Genomic DNA, 21,465 nt, shown 5'->3' with positions numbered 1-21,465 from the left:
TAATAAGTACAACCTGTCATGGGAGATGCTGTGTATTTTCTATTCTGTCATTATTCAGTCTGTGCTTTATTTGTCCATCACTGTGTGGTTTGGCTTGTGAATTTATGTCTGTGGTTTGGCTTATCCAGAAAACTGGTCAGCTCCAAACCACAACAAACAATTAGGTCTGCAGAGAAGATCATAAGGGCTAATCATCTCTTTCCAAAATTTTAATAGGTCTAAGTTCAGGACAAGAGCAGCTAAAATCTCTGCAAACCTGACACATCCTGTACACAAACTGTTTAGACTTTTCCCACAGTGTCGACACAGAGAGTTTTCATCCAGGCTGCCTCTCTTATGAACGCTTAACAGAGGAGATTGACACTATTTGCACTAATTCAACCTCATTTTCCTCTTTTATCTAAACACAGTAAAAAGACAGATAATATATATAATTTATTTTTATTTTTATTTTTGCATTATTGACACAGCTACGGTATTTATATTCTAAATGTTTCTGTTTTGAACCGAAATCAAATTCCTTGTTCCTCATACTGATGTAGACCCTGAAAGTAAGCGCTGTCTGAACTACGGTCTCGGAATCTCTCGCGATAATTTACTCTTGGACGCGACGTGTTTTGGAGCTAATCTGCTGCAGCGGCTGTCCGAGCTCGGTTGGTGGTAGAAGAAGAGCACGGTGAACAGAAACAAGGTTAGAATACTGGGGGTTTGGACATTTTAACATATAGAGATTTAATTTCAGAAACGTTTTCCCATCTGTGTTTGAACTGCGAACTACTGCACAATGTTCTTTCGGTAAAAGTTTCACGACGCTAATGTATTTTGAGTTTGTTCCTCAGCAGCTTCTTGCAGGGGGAGTTTATAGTTGCGAAGTTGGTTCAAGAGTTACGCATGGAGTTTTAAATAACAATTGAATATATGCATTTAGTAGTTCAAAGGTCCTTCTTTGTGCATGCATTATAACAAGGTTTGTCAATGATTTAACACGATATCTGCTTACAGACACAAATATCCTCTTGTTCTGCTGTACGGGCTAATCTTGATTTTACTCAGTTGTACAATGAATGACTTATGAAAGTATTCACGCTCTTTGAACTTTGTCACGACTTGTGACGGTTCAGCCTCAGACTTAAATGTTTTTTTTTTTGGTGGGGGGGGGGGATATTGTGTAATAGAGCCACTCCAAGTTCACGTACATAGTTGTTATTGTGGAAGAAAAATTATGCATTTTTTAATGTTTTTATACAAACAAATTAGAATAATGTGGCGTACAGTCATACCACCCCAAACTGACTGACCAGGCAAGGATAGCATTACACAGAGAAGCAGCCAGAGGCCCATGGTTGCTTTGGAGGAAGTTACAGGTTACTTTGTTTGGGTCTGTCTCCCAAAATCCCCAAACAATTTAAGGGGTGTGAGTATTTTCCAAAATAAAAAACTATTTACTTAGTTGTTTTGTTTTGTTTTTTCCAAGTAACTTGACCTCGGATTGGAGCATCATGTCAGTATTAAGTGGAAAGGTCCAGACCGTCCTGGGTCTTGTGGATCCAGACCAGTTGGGCCGCACCATGACCCACGAGCACCTGGTCATGAGCTTTGAGTGCAGCTACACCGCACCTCCGCCTGGTGACGAGGCCGTGGCAGAAAACCCGTTCCAGATGCAGCACATGCACTGGCTCCGGCAGCACCCGTACAGCTGCAGGGAGAACTTGTTCCTGTCGCAGGAGCTAAGCGCCCTGCGGGATGAGCTGCTGGCCTACAGGAAGGCCGGCGGGGGCACGATAGTGGAGAACACCACGACGGGCATCGACCGGGACTTGCCTGCCCTACGACAGCTGGCCAAGGACACCGGGGTCCACATCATTGCAGGGGCGGGGTACTATATAGACTGCACCCACACTGAGGCCACCAAGAAAATGAGTGTGGAGAAGGTGAGTACCATCTCATGAAACCTGATAGTATGAGCTTTTCACTGTGTGTGTGTGTACAGTTTTCTATAGCAATAAGGCGAATTAGACTGCCTATCAAAAGCATTCATACCTGACAAAATGTGATAAAAAGGGGCTGCAATTATAAGTTTGGAGGACCGCTACTTGATATTGTTGTGTTGTTGTTGTTTTCATCCATCACACCTTCACTCAACACTTTGTGTTAATATGCAAAGATTTTCTCTGAAACTTTGGATTGATTTGAATGGATCTCTGGCTGTTCAGTCTTTCTGTATTGACACATTGACAGTGTGCATGCACGCGTATTAATATTCAAAACTGCTGCTCAAGTTCATGTCTGTTCATGGAGAGAAGAAGAGATATCAGAAAATGTCACTAACTTGTCAGTCGGTTGTCTAAATCGGGATGTTTTCCATCTTTCGCTCCTCATTTCCGTCAGCTCACGGATAACATCGTCAGCGAGGTGCTCCACGGCACTGATGGCACAGACATCCGATGCGGCGTGATCGGTGAGATCGGCACCGGCTGGCCCATCACGGAGAGCGAGAAGAAGGTGTTGAGAGCCACGGCCCATGCTCAGTCTCAGCTGGGTTGCCCGGTTATCATCCATCCTGGAAGGGACCCAGCCGCTCCAGCTGAGATCATCCGGATTCTCCAGGAAGCCGGCGGTGACATTAGCAAAACTGTCATGTCTCACCTGGACAGGTGAGAAGTTCATTAGACCCAAATTCTGAAAAGGGGCATCCCGCCATATCTGCTGGCCAGCTTTCTTACCATATTACCTTCATTGCTCTCATGAAAAATCTACTAAAAGCATGTTATACTTTGAACTTTTCTTTTTTCGTTGTGAATGTTTGTGCGACATACTCAACTCGTAACAAGAACTGTACACCCAAGTTTGAATTCACTGATTTGAACCAGTTGGTCTTCAGTTTAAGACCCAGCTATAAATTTTCAACAATGTTTTAAGTCAGGCCTTGGGAAATCCATTTAAGAATCATCACATAGGCCATCAACCATTTCCATGCTTAGTTATGGGAAAAGATCTCTTATGGCTACACAAATTGTGAGGTTTTTCTATAGTCTGCTAAGGGCCAGTTATCCAAATATTAGTGTGAATGTATGTACATTTTTAAATCCTGTGTGAATGAAGAGAAAATGAATACTTTTACATCAAACTCTTGTTTTTTTATAACCACTGTAGTTGTGAATTACCTAACTGTTCTAATTAATCATTAAACATCCAAAACTAATGACAAGCACACTCATCAGAACTATATTTAAAGATCTGACCATCAATGCATGCAGTTTTCAGTTGCACATTTCTGAAATGAAATATAAAGCTGAACATTTAACTCGGATACTAACGTAAATAAAACATAGTATTATGATGGCTTCTGTGTTACAAATTTCAAATATAAATATCTAAATAAAGACTGCTTAGTTACCGCTTAGATCCTCGAAAAAGTTTGGTGTGAGATATTTCAACGATTTCTTTCAGATTCTCATAAAACACGCGTCATGAAGAAGCTAAATGAGTCAGATTTCCGCTTCTTTCATTCAGGACTATATTTGATGAAGGAGAGCTGCTTGAGTTTGCAAATATGGGGAGTTACCTGGAGTACGACCTGTTCGGAACGGAAATGCTGAATTACCCGTTTAACCTAAAAGTGGACATGCCCAGCGACAGCCAGAGAGTGAGAACGTGAGTGATCAAAAGTCAATCAAAAGTTTTTCCTGTTTTGTAAGGGATCCAACATTCTTTGTTCAAACACTTCTAATTTAGTGCAGTATTCTGCATTATCTGGTTTATGTCATGATGTTATACTAAAATATGACGTGTATGCCAATGAGCTGATTTATGTACCATCCCAATTCCAATCCAATGAAGTTTGGACATTTTGTAAAACTTTTAAAAAATATATTATAATTTGCAAATGCTTTTCAACCTTTAGTCATTTAAATTCACTAAGATAGTTAATGTTCAGATAAACTTTATCTTGTTTTTGCAGATGTTCAATTTTGAATTTGATGCCTCCAACACGTTACAAAAAGTTGGGATAAGAGCAATAAAATATTGGAAAAGTTGAGAATGCTGAAAATACACTTATTCGGATTCTTCTTTGGGTGAACAGGTTAATTGGAAACAGGTGAGTTTCATGACATTTCCAAAAGACTGAGTCATTCATAATTAAGGATGGGGTGAGATTCCCCACTTTGAGAACATCTGTGTGAGCAAATTGTCCAACAGTTTAGAAACAAACTTTTTCAGCTATTTTTTTAACTATTGTGAGGAATTTACGAATTTCATTACCCACAGTCATTCAAAAGCCAATAGCACTGACAAACGCTGCCTGTTTCCCTGGTTCCAAGCTCGTCTGTGATGAACTGATGCGAAGTGGAAAAGTGTTCTGTGGTCTGATGAGTCCACATTTGAGATTGTTTGTGGAAATCATGGACATTGTTTCCTCCAGGCTAAGAAGGAAAAGGACTGATATCAGCTAAAAGTTCAAAAGCCATCATCTGTGACGACATGGTGATGTGCTGCACATCTGTGAAGGCAACATTAATTCTGAAAGGTGTATAAAGTTTTTGTAGCAACATATGCTGCCATATAAGCCGCATCTTTTTCAGGGACACTCCTGCTTATTTCATTGTCAAGCCTGTTATAACAAGTGTAGCTTCATAGTTAGAGTACGATTACTAGACTGGCCTGCCTGCAGTTCAGACTTGTCTTCCGTTGAAAATGTGTGGCGCATTATGAATTGCAAAACACTGCAGCAGAGACGCTAGACTGTTGTGTTACAAGTTCTACGTCAAGCAAGAATAGGAAAGAAATCCACCTGCAAATCTTCAGCTCTAGTGTTCTCATTTTCTAAATGCTTTTTGAGTGTTGTTAAAATGAAAGGAGATGTAACGAAGCGGTAAACTTGCCACAGTCCCAGCGTTTTTGGAATGTGCTTCAGGTGTCAAATTCCAAGTGAAAAAAACAATAGTTTATTAATTTGTGAATTACATATCTTGTCTTTTTAAAGATAATGCAATTGAATATATGTTTCTAATCATTGCATTCAGTTTTATTTACGTTTTAAACAATGTCTCAACTTCATTGGAATTGGAGCTGTCTTTATGTTTGCAATATGCAAACTTTGTTCTTTGGTTTTTCACATGCTTGTTGCTGGTGCGTTTCCAGCTTGGCTTTTCTAGTGAAGGAGGGCTACGAGGACAAGGTACTGATGGCCCACGACATCCACACCAAGAACCGTCTGACCAAGTTTGGCGGCCACGGCTACTCCCATATCCTCAAGAACATCGTGCCTAAGATGCTGACTAGAGGTATCACTCAGCACCAGGTGGACAAAATCCTAATCGACAACCCTAAACGCTGGCTGACCTTCAAATAAAACAAACAAAAGAATAATGGAAGCTGATTTGACAGAGCTGTGATTTTATTTTTTCAGTATCACACAATGAACATTTTGAGATCATTACGACCATTTGTTTAACCCACAATGGTTAAACATAAAGAGTGCTAGTGATTTTTTTCTGTGTTTTGTAAACATAATTTTGTGCTGCAGATTGTTCAGATGAAGAACTTCTATAAATAAATATATATATATATATATATATATATATATATATATATTTTTTTTTTTTTTTTTTTTTTTTTTTTTTTTTCCCTTGACTGATTCCCAGCAGTAGTTGGCAGATCAAATACTGAGGAATGTGACTTCAGTTTTCCTTTTTATTACATGTATTAAAGCTCAGTTGTCTTTAATATTTAATAACCAACAAGATGCACTTTCTTTATTGATTTTAACCAAAAACAGATACGATTTTTGATGCATGGAAGTGATAAAAAAAAAGTGTAATTGAGGCACCGCTAATTAGTACTGTGGTGTATTATTTAGTATTTGCTTTGTGTTTTTGATGATACAGTTTTCACTTTGTTGTCAAGACTTATAATTCCCCACTCTGTTTCATGTGCTTTTTCCCCTGTGGCCTCCTCAACTGATTCAAATTAGAAATGCACTGATCCACTAGTCTATTGTAAATGGTAAATAGGCTGTACTTGTATAGAGTTTTATCAAGTCCAGAGGACCCCAAGACGCTCCACACTACATTCAATCATTCACACACGTTCACACGCTAATGTATTATGTTAATCAAAATCAGATAAATGTTAGGGACATGTGGTGTTATGCATGGAGAAGAAAATAACAGTTATTTTCTCCTCCCAGTACAGTGAATAACATTTTTTTTTATCTTAATTGGTCAGTTCTGAAATTGCCTGGTCAAACCTCAAAAACTCCAACTTGGTATTAGTCATCAAAAGCCTTATCTACAAGAAAAAAATTTATTTTTCTTTCCACTTTTGATCATGAATTAGTCACTTTGCAAAGGAGTTTTGCTCAATATTTGTGATTTACATGTGCTTTTTCTTTTCTAGTTTTGGTCTGATTGGTTGGTGAAAATTAGCAACGCACCAACCGATCAGCCAGAGATTGGAATCAGCAAAGTTGATTCAAACCTACTACCGCAGTTGGCTATAATGGTAAAAAAAAAATTAAAAACGCCAGACAAAATTGGCAAATCAGATCTAAATGAAAACACAAATCTATCGACTATAGGAAACTTGATCAGTACATCTCTAATTAAAACTATTTGATTTGCATTTGTGATTATTAGTCATTTCATAAAGGAGGGGCCTTTTTGTTTGTTTTGGCCAGTTTGATTGGTCTGATTGTATTCTCTGGAGAGGCGCTCACACATATGGTGCTACAGTAATTACCTTTTTTTAATTTAAATATCATCACTCCTCCTCTATTTGAGACATCTCTGTGAACATGCTTCCTGGCAGGTGAATAAATGAGTCTGCTTGTAATCAGTATGCTCCTCGAATCTCGTCTCCGTGTGCCTGTGTTAGATGAGATGTCCTGTTGCCCCCTCATTGGGTGTCTCCGTGTGCCTGTGGGAGAATGCTGGCGGGCCGGCCCAGATGAAGGACGCGTCCTTCCCTCATCTGGGAACAGGTGGCCTCACAGGGTGACTTCAACACATGATCAATGGCGAGATCGCCACAGCTGACTGCGCACCATGAACGAATACATAAGTTGGATTAATCATGTCAGGACATTACAAAGGAAGCCAGATGATTTCATTTTACATTTTTACTGATGTTTCTGATCAGGGAAAGCATAAAGTTCAGTAAGCAGATTGGTGAACGTTTCAGAGTTTTAGAAAAGATATGTCAGTGTTGCTGTCCAGTTTTGGTGACTAAACAGGCCACCCTGCTGCTCAAACCAGATGCCATGTTTGACACACACACATGAAAAATGACTTGCACTGATCATTTTGCCAATATACTTGTGCTTCATAAACATCACATCATAAGATGCTGCACAGTGTTAAAATGTCAACGTCTTATAAACATGCATCACGACTTTTAACATCTTTGCCCAAAATGCAGTGACTTGGACTTTTTTTTTCTTTTTGGTGAGGAAAGCACATAAATTGACAAACACTGAAGTGAGTAGTGGTTATGTGGATATATAATAAGCATCTGTGAGTAAGTGCTAAATGTAGACACTTGAAACTTCCAATTTACCACAGCAGCTACAGTTAGTTAATTTGTAAAGCCTATATCAGTTCATTGAGAGCGCACAAGCAACAAAACATCAACCTGACTTTGCTGTACAAAATGAAAACTGGAGTTATTACACTCTCAGCTCCTCACTGCTGCAAAGTAGAGTTTCTTTTTGCATGAGACTTCCTGCAAATCTCTTGGAATGATGTTCAACAGAAACGGTGAGCTCTTTCTGTCTCTGATATCCCGGGTGGACTGAGCAGGAGCTGTGAAAGCAAGCTTATATGTAGAGAGTCGGACCCAGTTCCTCCAGCCTGTTTCAGTCAGCATACAGCATGAAGCCGGAGAAGGTGCTGTACTTGTTGTTGTTGCCGCCGTGCGCCTTCCCTCCGTCCAGCTTGATGTAAATCTCATCCCCGGGTTCCAGGTGGAGGACGACGCTGTTGCTGGCATAGTCGTAGTTTTGATCCGCGTCCTGAGCGATGGCGCTAGCTCTCACCTGAAAAGGGAAGATTTCTACTGATTAGATTCAGAATCAGAACCATCAACATTTTTGATGAATACTAAAATGGTTTATCAATTTATTTGAACATTTATCATCACCTTGATTTTTAAAGCAGGTGATATATTGTGCGTAAAGGCGCAAAAGGCATAAATTGTGCCGTTTTATGCTGAAGTGAAGTTCCGGTGACCCTTCAGTAGACTTCACTCAGTAATCAGAACCATGGACAGGGCGATCAACAATGGAATGTTTCTGTTTTACGTCGAGTTGTTTGGGTAGCTTTCGTGCGTAAAACGCAGCGTTTCACTTTAAAGTGTTTTTACGTACAAGATCCGTTCAGGTAAAAATAATCAAACCCTGGTTTCAATCCTACCTGGTTGTTTTTGCAGAGGTCAGCCCACATGCTTGTTCCATCCCCGCCTCGCATCAGCACATGGTAAACGAAAAAGTAAATTCCTGGTATGGAACAGGTGAATTTCCCGGTTGATGGGTCGTAGTGGTTGCCGAGATTTGTGACCACGTCGTCAAATTTTAAAACTTCATAGCCCTCATGCTGCTTCTTCAGCCCGGCGTAAAACGCTATCTTTGGCACCGTGTTGTAAGTGGCTGCGCTGATGGCACCGGTTGGTCCATTCGCTCCTGGTAGCCCAGGTGGACCTGGTGGGCCAGGTGCTCCTCTCTCTCCGGGTGGACCCGTCGGTCCTGGTGGCCCCGGCTCACCAACCGGACCCCTGGGGCCCATCCTCCCGACGCGCCCCGGCTCTCCCTGGGGCCCCTGGATGAATGTCGGCAGCGACTGCACCAGGCGGTTGTCTTTGTTCGGGTGGGTCGCTTTCGCCGTGGCTGCCGTCGCGGTCCCATGGGAATCGCACACCATCTGACAAGATCCGAGCATCTCATAGCGGGCAGGAGTTCCGGCAGAGTTCACCATGACCGGAATCAGCACCACCAGCACCAGAACCAGCGCCACGCCGCAAACACCAGTTGCGATCATCTGCGCCCTGCGTATTCGCGGCGTTCTTCCAATTTGATGGTCTTCCAGCCTGCTTGCGGGCGATATATTTGCAGAAGAAAGAATCGGACCCGTTCTTGAATTGCACCGCAACCTCTGGAGGTGGAAAAGTCTTTAAACCGCTGCGCAAAAGTAACCATCCAAAACTTTTACGCCTTGGAGGATCGATCCAGCCGGCTCATCTCCACCTTCTTCAGAAGACTTTCAGGGGAGACGAGGACATGAAGACTGCAGCTTTCTGCAAGTTTCAGCTTATAGCGCGGAGCAACACAGAGAAAATGGGCTCAAAATGAAGCGCTACTCCTTTCTGGAATTGAAGAGTGAGGGGAGGGGTGGAAGTGATGGATGGGAAAGAGTCAGTGCGTTTCTTCAATCAAATGGGAGAGGATGAACAACATACAAACACTGATGCAACTTCAAACTTTGAAAATAAAAAAAGTTGTTTTGTTTTTTTGTCTGTGGAGTAAAAGGAGAGGTTTATTTTATATGGATCAGTTTTCCAATTGATTATTTCAAAGCTCCATCCTACAATATGTTGTAAGGGCTTATCCAAACAACTTCAACTTAATTAGGTCCATTTTAGACAAAAGGTCACACCTCAGTGGCTCCCTGTGTCCAATTTATCATTTGGAGAAAATCTATAGAGCCACTGAAAGGAGGAGAGGAGTCAGTAGGAGCTGTTGTTGAAGGATGACTCCACAGATATACTGATGAAACCAGTGTTGGGCCACTTACAGAAAAAGCTGGCAAAAATAACTTAATTAGCATCAAGCAGTGGCTGTTATTTAAAAATGGTAGCCCAGATCTGATAAACCACAGGTATTTGGAATGAGATCAGAACAAATCATTTCATAACTTGCTCCACCTTTTTGTGACCTATAACCTTTCAGCACAATTTCTCCACACAGATTTCTGGGGGTGAGGGAGGCAAACGGGGTTATATAAAAAAGTACTCCAGGTTATAGCTCACATTGAGAGGAATGTGTACATTTTGTATATTTGCTTTAAATATGAACATCTCTGAATTTCAAATAGGAAGTAAAGGTGACAGTGATGCACACATTTCTGAAGCGCTGATTGTGGCAGAAATTAAATTCTGAGAACTATATGGGAAAAAAAGTCTTTGTTAAATTGACTTAGACCTAGATAGAGCCACTGCTAAAACTTTAGGCTGTCATCAGATGTGTTTGCGCAGTAAAGAGAATCAAGCAGTTAGAGCCATACCCCTGCACTCTCCCCTCCATCCTGATTGATCTCATCCAGCTTCTCATTAGGTTTTTGTTCTCTTCTCTTAAAGAGTTTTGCAGGGGAGCTGAAAGCACAACAGTGTATCACAGTGCAAGAAGAAACCCGTTTTCACAAAACAAAAACATTTCAGCTATTTTTTTAAAAATATATAAAAGCAGTATTCTTATTGTTTTATTAGATTTTTTTATATTAACTTTTTTAAATTATTTTATTTATTATAATTTATTTATTGATTTATTAGATGCTACCCCCGCGACCCGACCTCGGATAAGCGGAAGAAGATGGATGGATGGATGGATGGAAATATTCTCAACTCCTCAATTATGATCCGAGTTACAAATTTTCCACACCATGTGCCATTTTGATTATTCTAATTTTCATATCTTATATGATGTTTTATATTTTGATAGATATTGTCATGGCTTGACCTTTTTGTGAGATTAATCTACAATGCAATTCTGCTTTGCTGGTTTAAAACCCAGGCTAAAATAAAATGCTATAAAGTAAAAGAAAAAGGAGGAAATGTTACAGATAAAAAAATTTGAAAATTTCAGACTGTAATTTGAGTAATTTATTTAGAGGGTTTGAACAAACTGATGTCAATGTTGGCACTCCACCCACTCTTTTACCAATAACAATAATTATGCAACAAACAGAAAGAAGAGCATTCTGTTTCCACTCAAAAGTCAAAATGTTGAACTTTGAGCAGCACTCAGCAGGAAATAGTCTGTGGTCAAAACTTTAATTTTCTTCCCATGAAGTCATTCTTTAGTTAATCTGGATGCATCCTTGGAGTCACTGTGATGATGAAAAATAAAATCCCTCTTCATCTTCAACTTTCTGGCAGATAAGTCAAGGTTTCTAGCCAAAACACACTGTTTGAAGCTATGCATCATTTCATCCATCTTGGAAAAAAAAAATTAAGTACCATACGAATATATGGCGTGGACTTTTCTTTGCACTCTTCCCCTGACTGATGCTTTCTTATAAAAAAGATTTGTTTGATCCTTTGCAACCTCTCTATAAAATATGTGTTTGGATTTTGGATGCACATAAGCAAATATCAAGAAAATTCAACTAGGACAGTTGAAGTTTAATTCAGGTTAATCCAAGTCACCATCACTGACAGCAGATATAAACTCAAGGAAAAATTAAAAGTTGAAACTGAATTGAAAAGAGTATTTACTTTAAGGGCCTAGCCTTCATTAAAGCTTTTTTTTTTCCACTAATAAATTAGCTTGTTTTACAGCTGAATTAAACAGGACAAATGTAATGGTATATGCATAAACAACTTAGAAGTAACTGGGTTTTTTTTTCATCACAATAACCCAATATTGTAATGTATAAAAGGCTGTGTGTACACTTTGCAGAGACCCTATTCATGGTTTAAGGACGTCAGAGTGTTGAATTTTTAATTAGTTTTGCTTATGTGTGCAGTGTATAGTATTGTATATAAATGTATAAAGAAGTATACATTCAATTTCAGTTTTTCCCTGAAACAAGGTCACATATAATTTTCAGCTTATTATTGAATGGCAGTTGATGTTATTGGGTTCGTTCCAAGAATGCTCCACCACTGAGCTCTAGCCTTGTGACTAGTTAGATATGAACAAACAACCAATGGTTCTGGCATTGGGCTGGTATATCTGGATGAGGGTGAACATTTTGAAACAGAAAGCAATCTGCAACATAAGAACGACTTGATGGCCAAGTCATGATAGATTTGGTCAGGATTCAGAGAAAAACTAACTAAGGATAATTCACAGAATCACTGTACAGTGTTGTGAAAAAGTACTTACCCTCTTACAGATGCTTCAGATTGTCAAACAAATATTCATATCAGATTAAAAGAACCTGAGTAAATACAAAAGCAGCTTTTCAAATGAGGATTTCTTTAACTAAGTGGGGGGAAAAAACTACCCAAACAAATCTGGCCCTATTTGAAAAACTAATTATCTCCTAAAGCTAATAACTGATTGTAGCTGGTAATAACCGCCTCAAGTGTTTGCAACAACTACCCATCTGTATTTTACATCTCTGCAGGAATTTTGACCTTCCCTTTTTTGCAGAATTGTTTCAATTAAACCATTGTTGTGTTCTTGAACACTAACAGCACATTTAAGATTAGGCTACAGCCTCTTAGTTAAATTTAAGTGCAGTCTGGGACCAGGTAGAAAATCTTTCCCTTTTTCTAACCCTTTAGAAGTGGACTTGTGATCACATCATTGTCCTGCATAACCAAGTGAGCTTGAGCTTAAGAACCCAAATTAATGGATGGACGTTCACCTGTGCGATTTTCTTCTAAAGAGCAGAGTTCATGTTTCAGTTACTGAAAGTCTCCAAAGTCCTGAAGCAACAAAGCATATCCAAACCATCACACAGCCACCACCACCATTTTTTAACCGTTTTGTTAATTTATGCCAGATGTAATGGGGGACACACCTTCCAAAAAGTTCCTCTTCTCTCTCATTAGTTCACAGAAGGATTTACGAAAGGTTTTAGAGACAATCCAGATAATAATTCCTATGGCAAATAATTGTTTTGAGTTTTATTTTATTTAGAGGTATCAGAGTAAAAGGGCTGAACAGAAATGCATAGCACACCTTCACATTCAGCTTTTTATTAGTAAAAACCTTTGAAAATCATGTATCTTATCCCTTCAACAATAATCCAGTATTATGTGTTGGTTATAAAATCTGATTAATAATCATCTGGTGTTCTTATGAAAAATGTGAGAAAGTTCAAGCTATGAAAATACTTCTCCAAGCGACTGTATATGCCCTCTAGGTTTGACGCAACTAACTGGCGTTTAGTCATGATGGTATCAGTCTAGATTTAAGTGTCTTACAGGTGTTTGCATGTTTAAAGGGCAGCACATGTGAGCTAAGACTCATTATCATTTCTAAAAGGACACATTTTCTGTGGGAAGCGTGATACATAGACAAGTATATAAGTGAACAGTATATAAAACTCTGGTGCACAGTCACTCATGCACAAACACAGTAGGACATACTGTGGCGGCTATGAGTCAGTGAGCACTTGTTAGTGGTCAGACTCCTTCCCTCCAGTTGGCACAAACCTCCAGTGACTCAGGGAGACTTGTCGACCAGGAGCCAGCATGAACAACAGTGTCAAAACTCACCAAAAGCTGTGGGAAGGCAAACAAAATCAACTTGTGATAGATGCTTTTTTGCACTTTCATACAACTGAATCAGATCCTAAATATTGCATTTAAGCTGAAAAAGGACTGACTTGCTGCTTGTGCGCAGCTCATTTCCATCACTTCTGTCCAGTGCAGGATCTTCGTTACACGGCTCACTGTGCCCAGAGTTTCCTCTGGTGGTGGAGAGCCCTGACAGGTTGTTTTGAGTCTCAGCTTCAGAGTTCATTTACAACCAGTCAGGCAGGAGTCCACTGGGAGTCTGATGATTTTTCTGACACCCAGACAAGCAGATGTTCAGAGGACATGAATAAAACATACAGCCCATCTGACCACGGAGCAAAAGCTCTACGAGAGCCTAATAAAATATGAGGTGTGATTTTGGTTTGCGAGGAAAAAAGAAGAAAAAAAGAAAAAGCTTTGTCAGATAAGTGGGATAGGGCATGAAATATGTATGACCTTAATGTAGCCTGGTCAGATTGGCTAAGCGCAGTTCAAATGTGGTTATGACAATCAAAGCTGAGACAGGTTTGTCAAGGAGCTGAAGTGGTGAATGGGAAGGAAAGTGAATGGACCTCTCATTAGCAGCCGGGAGTATGAACAGAAACATTATGTGACCCAAGTGTTTATCAACCGATAACAACACCATGTGTGCTCCACCTCAGTATTTTTCTCATTCTGCTCTTTCTGAATCTGACTGTTTATTTCTTTTTTTGTCTCCACTGAAAAAGCAAGAGAAGGCTGGACTCAGCCGTTGAGCACAGCAGGGGGTGGCAACAGCATGCGTTTCCACACCACCCACTCAAAGCTGCTCCTGCCCCGTGTTTTTAGATGGAGAAGCAATCACAGTTGTCCTTGGTGGGACATTCAAGCAGAAATCAAGGTGTGATTGTGTTATTTGATTTCATTATTTAATTCCAGCAGACCAGCTAACAATTTGGGTGCACGTCCTTGTGTCACTGAGTCTTTTCATATTTCAATTACCAACACTGGAGGGGTGTCCTTGTGTGGACTTAGGAAATAATCAATTCAGATTAGATGAGTTATAACCGCCCAGAAGAATATCCCAAAATAGATTTGGAACTGTAGGGTTTTTAAAAACGTTTTTGACTTTATATACATTCGCTTGAAACTTTACAGGATCCAAATCATATATATAGTTAAAATATATATGTATACACACTCACTAGCTACTTATGTTAGGCACAGCTGTTCAGTTGTGAACAAAAACAGTGGCTCAGCCAATCACATACCAGCAACTTTGTGCACCAAGGCATCAAGATTGCTGAAGACGACTTGCTGAAGTTTAAGCCGGCCATCAGAATGGGAAGGAAAGTTTATTGGAAAGAGTTTAAACGTGGTGCTGTTGGTGCCAGGTGGGCTGATTTGAGTGTTTCGGAAGCTGCTGGGATTTTCATGCTCAACCAACTCTCTGGTTTACAAAGAATGGTTTAAAAAAACAGAGAATAAAAACCTGCCTCCAGAGAGAGGCAGGTTTGTGGATGAAATCGGCAACATCAGAGAAGAAACTGCAGACTTCAAGTGCATTGAAAAGGCATGGACTATGCTTAAAAACGAAGTCTGCACAAAAAATCCATCTAATTAAAGTGAATTCTTCCTGTTTTTCCAAAAGAAATGCAGCCAGATTTCAACCAGGAACCTGTTGATTTTTTACCAAGTCTGTAGTTGAGGTTCAAAATGTTAGAGGACATTTAACCAAATAAGTCAGCATAAATTATTGTTATGTCTGTCTTAGAGAAATTTCACAATAAATTTAATCTTGTGTTTCCAATTTTTGTCTATAAAAAATGCATGTTGTAAAATCATCCCCTTCAAAAAAAAAAAAAAAATCAAAATCCACAGTCATGACATTTATGCGTGAGTGAATTTCAATGAATTACTTCGGCTTAACAGTCTGATAAATGAACTGTGAGACCAGTCTAGTTTTTATTAGCTTGATGTGTAAAAAGGATAAGAGAGTAACACAACGAAATTACCAGCTGTGTTTAGGTCAGAGGAGTGTGAGAGCCAGATGGTGCAAACTGTGAAGTGAGATGGATGAGTCAGCCAAATGCATAGAGGTGGTCCAATGCAGTTTTTGACATTAAGCTGTCAGCAACCTTTAAGAAATAATGGAGATGCAGAGAATCAGTTAAACCTGGATAATTTCTTTGCCTTCCCAACGTGTCAGATTAACACTGATCAGTTGGAACATTATGCTAATCTGTCAAATACTCACTTGGTTGTTATGATGCAAAGCATTTCTGAGCAGGTATTGGAGGTCCAGTTCAATTTGGACTGACCTTTGGCCCCTAAAACGTCAGCCAATTACATCAGTTTGGTAACCATCAGAAATTGATTGAACACTTCCTTTTTTATGTAGTTCTTAGAGTTCTCCCATTAGAGTTTTAATTGTTTTCTTTGTATTAGTTTGATAATAAGAGCCTGAATCAAGTAGCTTATGCTGAAATGTTTGTGTATACCATGTGAGTCTAATGTGAAAGGATTTTTGAGGTTGTTAACTTGAATGAAGTCATCCTCTGTAGCAGAGGTGAGTCTTGGTCTTCTACTTTCATCATAGCTTATAGCGACTTTTGCAACTACAACTCTCAACAGAGTATTGCATAACTACTCAGACCTCTTGAACTTTGTCACGGTAAAACCACAAACTTTGATTTCATGTAGCCTAATTAATAATCAGAGTTTGCCTGAGCATAGTCTAATCTCAGTATAACTCCATATGTCCTGTGAAGTTATTTTATGAAACATTAGTGAACAAACGGCATCATGAAGACAAATACATAACACCTCCCTAAGATAAAGTTGTGAAGAAGCAAAAAGAACGGTTAGATTACAAAACAATATCCTAATTCTAGGACATCTTACAATTTCTAATCCATTATTAAACAATGGAAGCAGAATGGCTCAACTGAAACCCGGATCCATCCACCGTATGTGACAGGCTGGGCGAGGAGAGGAGCAATCAGAAGAACAGTGAAGAGTTCAACTGTGACTCTAGTGAACCTGTAAATTCAGCTGGAGTTACAGTTGAACTGTTTCAATCAAAGCACCTTTGTTTGTTAGAAGGGCCTAGATAAAATTCAGAACTAAATTGAACTGATATTCAGAGGCAAGACTTGATAATTGATGTCCACATGTTTCCATCATCTAGAAGTCTGTTAGAAATACATCTGAAAAGACTCAGATGTCACAGCGAAGGAAGGCGGTTCTAGTTTATGCTGGTCTAAGTTATTGTATCAGGCCCAATCCATGACATATATTTCAACTTTTGATTTTTATGCACTTTCTGTATTACACTATACGCATCTAATACTTAAAATCCCAATAAGAAATATTGCATCTTGTGGTTGAAAACTGTAACAAAAATTTAATGTGTGTAAATATTTCTGTGATTTACTTTATCTTAACCTGAAAAGAAAACAGCAAAAATGTTCAAGAGCCATTCAAAGGAACTTCTGCAAATATCTTATGACTTGAGATCAGTGACTCTAGCGCTGCCTCATATTACTAATTCAGTGTTCACGTCTGGCTGTTTCTCTGCGTCCTCCTGTCCTCCAGCAGGAGCTCACAGCCAAACATGTCATTGCTCACATCTTTGAATAAGACACTGAATCACGAGCTGCAGCCTGTGAAACGCTGAGGAGTAATATAGGAAGTCATACAAAACGTTTCTATCCAGAGAGGAGGGGAAAAAAAGAGAGAAAATGTCAAGACTTCACAATAATAAATAATTCAGAGCTTACAGCAAAATCAAAGCTGTTGGTTTGAGCATTTGAAGCAAAGAGGAGTATTTTAATTTTGATGCAGTTTATCTGAATTCTCAAGATTTTATAAACATTTTAAAACAAATATTTCAGCAAGAGGACGACATTTTAAAAGATAAAGCAAATTAAGTTCCACTATTTGTAGGTAAACACATTGCATTCCTCCATCCATATCTGTATGCAGACGTCTCCACTGTTTATTCCTGGATTGTTATGATTGCTCAGAGTAAAACTTTGTGCATTGACACCTGGAGGACGGGATTACAGCAGAGGATTATGGCAAAACCAAATCCCACCCTCTCCATGCAACAACAAAAAATATATAAGTAGATTGATTTTCATCGAGATGTCAATCGATGCTTTGTTTTGCTGATGGCATAAGAGGGTGGAGTGTCACATTTTCTGCCGATGAGATTGAACGGCATCGAGGGGCTTAGTGGCAAACACAATCGAGGAGTGTAAACATAGCGAGGGCCACGAGAGGCCGATCAATGGCCTCAGTCTGGGATTGATTAATTACCCCATGAAAGAGACTGAGGTGTGAGAGCACCACAGAAACCTGATCAGAACAAGATTTATCACCCAATCTCTGTATCATCACCCCACCCCTCTCACTGTTTTCTTTTAAGAGGCTTTTTTTTTCTCTCTCTCTTCTTAAACAAATCCGTCCCTGTTTCTCTATTTACTGACTCGACTGTGTCACGTGAAAGTGGAGCAGAGTGCCTTTACTTTTCTCAGACAGGTAAAAAAAAAAAAGAGGATTAAAAAAACAAGGTTATTGCGACCTTTAATCTCAGTTCTAATTAACAATAAAAAAGAATATTAAGAACCCATGATGAGCCCTTGTGCTATAATAAGATTTAATTTGATTCTTTGAAATCTGGTTCTATGCTCATTAATTAAACAGATGAATACGGACTAAATGATTTGCTTGTTTTAACAAGAAAAGAAGATGAAAACAAAACTTCAGTTTAGTGGGATGTGGGGAGGGGACACAAAAACCTTTTCACCACACCTTTTTGGAGAAATATTTTATCCTACATTTAAAGAGGTTGAATGTAAACTAAATACATCCTTAGATGAAAATCTTTAGAAATATCTTTAAAATTCTGGCTGGAATGTAAGCATTTTGATTATATTTACATTGTAATGCACATTTACAAGAATTAAAAATTATTAGGAAAGCTTTTAACATTTAATTTGAATTAACATCAAAACATATATTTTTTTATATATTAAGCTGCTGCCAGGCTCTTTCTGATCTGACTTCATGTTATCATGTCTCAAAAACACATTTTAGGTGAATTCACATGTGAAGAGTGCATTTTGTGAGCACCAATATTGGATTTCATATATAAAATATTTTTCTGTTTGCTGATCTGCTCTGTTATATAAAGTGATTCCCAAATGTGTTTACCCCCTTGTTAAAATGCCTGGATTTTGTGAAGTAAAAAATAAGAAGGCTGTAAATTATTTCAACTTTTTCCACATATGACAGTCAAAAGTCTATCAACCCGTTTAAAGGTAAAAGGTTCTAAAGGTTGCAATGACACAGTGGTAACTTTTGACCCAGACTTTTAAACTAATTCATTTTCAAACCCTTTTGGATCTAAATTCTGGGATTCAGTCTTCTTTCTTTGGTTGGAATCTCTCAGGATCCCACAGCTTGACTAGACAATATCGGCCCGCTCTGCCCTACAAAGGTTCCCCAGAACTGACAGATGCTTCGGACATCTTGCGTTGACAGCCCTCTTCAAAGTGACCTCACAGATTTAACGTCAGGTTTAGTTTTGCAGACTGGTCAGAACTGCGTCCACAACGTTCATTCTTCTCTCGTGATGTAATTATTTTGTTGGTTTGGATGTGTGCTTGGGTGCTGAAAAATAAAATTAACCTTAAGCTTCAACTTTTTAGCAACCTAACTTATTTTAAGCAGACAATAGAGTTGCTGATTGGGAATGTTGATGGTTTGTCTGTCTTAGTTAAATGAACCCCCTCCTGTTTCAACACAGTTTAACTGCAGCAAGCAAGCAGAAATATCCTATTTTGAAAATTAGTTTTTGTCAATTTGAAAGATACAAAAAAAAAGAAGGTAAAATTGTGGTACGTAATTTTCTTTCTGTATATGTAAATATATATTTTTATTTAAATTGGATATGAATGCTTATGATACTATCCAGACTCTAAATCATCCAGGATTAATTGTTATTTTCAAAAAGGAGACCCGCAAGAGTCACAGGTTCACCAAGACAAAGACTTGTCTTCATATAAATGCAGTCAGTGGACAATTCTGCAGAACAAAAACATTTATTTCTATGCCGCTTCAACCGAGTGGGAAACGCTGCCACAGTATAGATGCTTTGCCTGAAATTTCAGCATTACTCGACTGCTTTGGCTACCTATCCAATCTCTAAAGAATGAACTTTGACCTGACTTTATTGTTGAAGTTTTACCATTTTACAAGCATCTGGAATAATTAACAATAAGGAAGATGGTTGAAATATACTTTAAACTTGTTTCCAATCAGCTCAACTTTCTGATGAGAAAGCTGCTTAATGCAGCTAAGATATCGGCTGCTTATACAAGCCCAGAGAAGCGCACTCAAAACTAAAAGTTTTGGGGATTTTGTTTACTTAGACAAAATGATTTAATTTAAATTAATAACATTTAATGAACAGATGGCATCATAAGACCAGGAAAGACAATGTAGGCTGGTCAAAGTGAGCATTAATAAGAGAAGCACCCAAGAGGCCCATAGTTTCTCTGGAGGAGCTGCAGAGTCCCACAGCGTAGGTGTAACCTGAACAAATTCTTATACACTCTTCAAACATGATCTTAACAGAAGACGGGCAAGAAGAATGACATAAGACACATCATCCTCTGCACACCCTGTCCACTGTGAAAGCTGGTGGTGACAGCATCATGATCCTATCAGGAGGGAATAAAAATTAAAATGTACACTTCACTTTTTGGATTTTATTTATTAAAAATAAACATTGAAAACCACTAATCATTTTCTTTCAACTTCACAAATATGGGATATTTTGTGTTGAACAATCACATAAAATCCTAAAATAGCACACGGAAGAGCTTTTTAGTAAAGCACCATAACGTCTATGTAATAATTTCTCAAATTCAATAAAAGTGAGTGCTTGACAAGATCACTTTTATGAGCACCTTTCACAATTACAGAATAAAGTAATGAAAACATTATGAATACAATTCCTCAAACATCAGCAGGCTTCAGCAAGCGATCACGGCCGGCTAAACGACTCTCCACATATGAGACTGTGGCCTGACTGGTCACTGTCATAACCAGGAAAGCCACATGACAGCGCTGATGTCTGATGCATAGCTGTCTCGTTGTCGCCCGACATCCTCACCCGAAATAATGATGACCTTTGATTCCCAAAAGATGTCAGGAGACAGGAGGAAAAACTGCAAACGCGGCCAATTAATTTGGGGTGAAGAGGAGTGGAACGAGTGAATGCGTCAAGCAGCTCGAGTTAACGTTGAAGGGCTCCAGGAAAGACAAAGCTCAGGATAATTAGGATTCAGAAAGCCCTTTGTCAAAGATAATTAAAGCTGACAGCCACTGTGGAGTGGAGAGGAAGGAGCAGAAAATCCCTTCAAACTACAGGGCTCACTTTTAACACTCACTCTGCATCATCCTTCAGCCTCTGTCTGCCTCATACACACACACACGCACACACACGCACGCACACCCCCACACGCCACCTGAAGTAACATCCATCATCGCTGCTTGTTCTCATATTGCACACTAGGCATTATAAGAGGCGACAGATCAAGTACGCAGACAATAAAAGCTGCTGTGGTTTTTGCAAGGGAAGCCTGTTGAGCTAACTGCACATTATTAGAGCTGATAGTTTGTGAAGTGTGCCGACATCTCACCATCTGAACCTTATTCTGGTTAAAATGATGTCAAAATATCCACCCAAACACAACAAATGGTTTATTCGGTTTAATAATGTTACGTTAGCATCACAAAATGAGATCTGTGAAATTATTTGTTTTATTAGTGACTACAAATTTAATTTTTTATTTTCTAAATCTGGACTCTTCAGAAAGTTCATACAAACAGTACACTAAGAGAAAGTAGTTTGCAACAAATGACTAATTATTACTCAGTGGTGAGCTATATGAATTCAAAACCCTTTATTAATTTATTGCCATGTTTGTTTTTCTTTTGCTCCAGATAGTT

At 39.0% G+C, this 21,465-nt stretch overlaps 2 protein-coding genes across 2 annotated transcripts; one reads left to right on the top strand and one right to left on the bottom strand.

The window, feature by feature from the left end:
• Positions 1-603: 603 nt before the first annotated feature.
• Positions 604-5,539, top strand: pter (phosphotriesterase related). The gene is made up of 5 exons (XM_005815322.2): positions 604-691; positions 1,475-1,931; positions 2,389-2,654; positions 3,514-3,654; positions 5,143-5,539. Exons 2-5 carry the CDS (start codon positions 1,500-1,502, stop codon positions 5,351-5,353), a joined length of 1,050 nt encoding a protein of 349 aa, XP_005815379.1. The 5' UTR covers positions 604-691; positions 1,475-1,499; the 3' UTR covers positions 5,354-5,539.
• Positions 5,540-5,613: 74 nt separating this feature from the next.
• On the bottom strand, positions 5,614-9,382 carry LOC102233231 (complement C1q-like protein 3). The gene is made up of 2 exons (XM_005800000.2): positions 8,412-9,382; positions 5,614-8,035 (listed from the first exon to the last, which is right to left on the bottom strand). The coding sequence occupies exons 1-2, from the start codon at positions 9,030-9,032 to the stop codon at positions 7,856-7,858; spliced, it is 801 nt and encodes a 266-aa protein (XP_005800057.1). The 5' UTR covers positions 9,033-9,382; the 3' UTR covers positions 5,614-7,855.
• Positions 9,383-21,465: the final 12,083 nt, after the last annotated feature.

The sequence above is a fragment of the Xiphophorus maculatus genome, chromosome 6 (assembly GCF_002775205.1).
Source record: "Xiphophorus maculatus strain JP 163 A chromosome 6, X_maculatus-5.0-male, whole genome shotgun sequence".
NCBI classification, from domain to species: Eukaryota; Metazoa; Chordata; class Actinopteri; order Cyprinodontiformes; family Poeciliidae; genus Xiphophorus; species Xiphophorus maculatus.
This window is presented reverse-complemented; position numbering and strand designations above follow the sequence as displayed.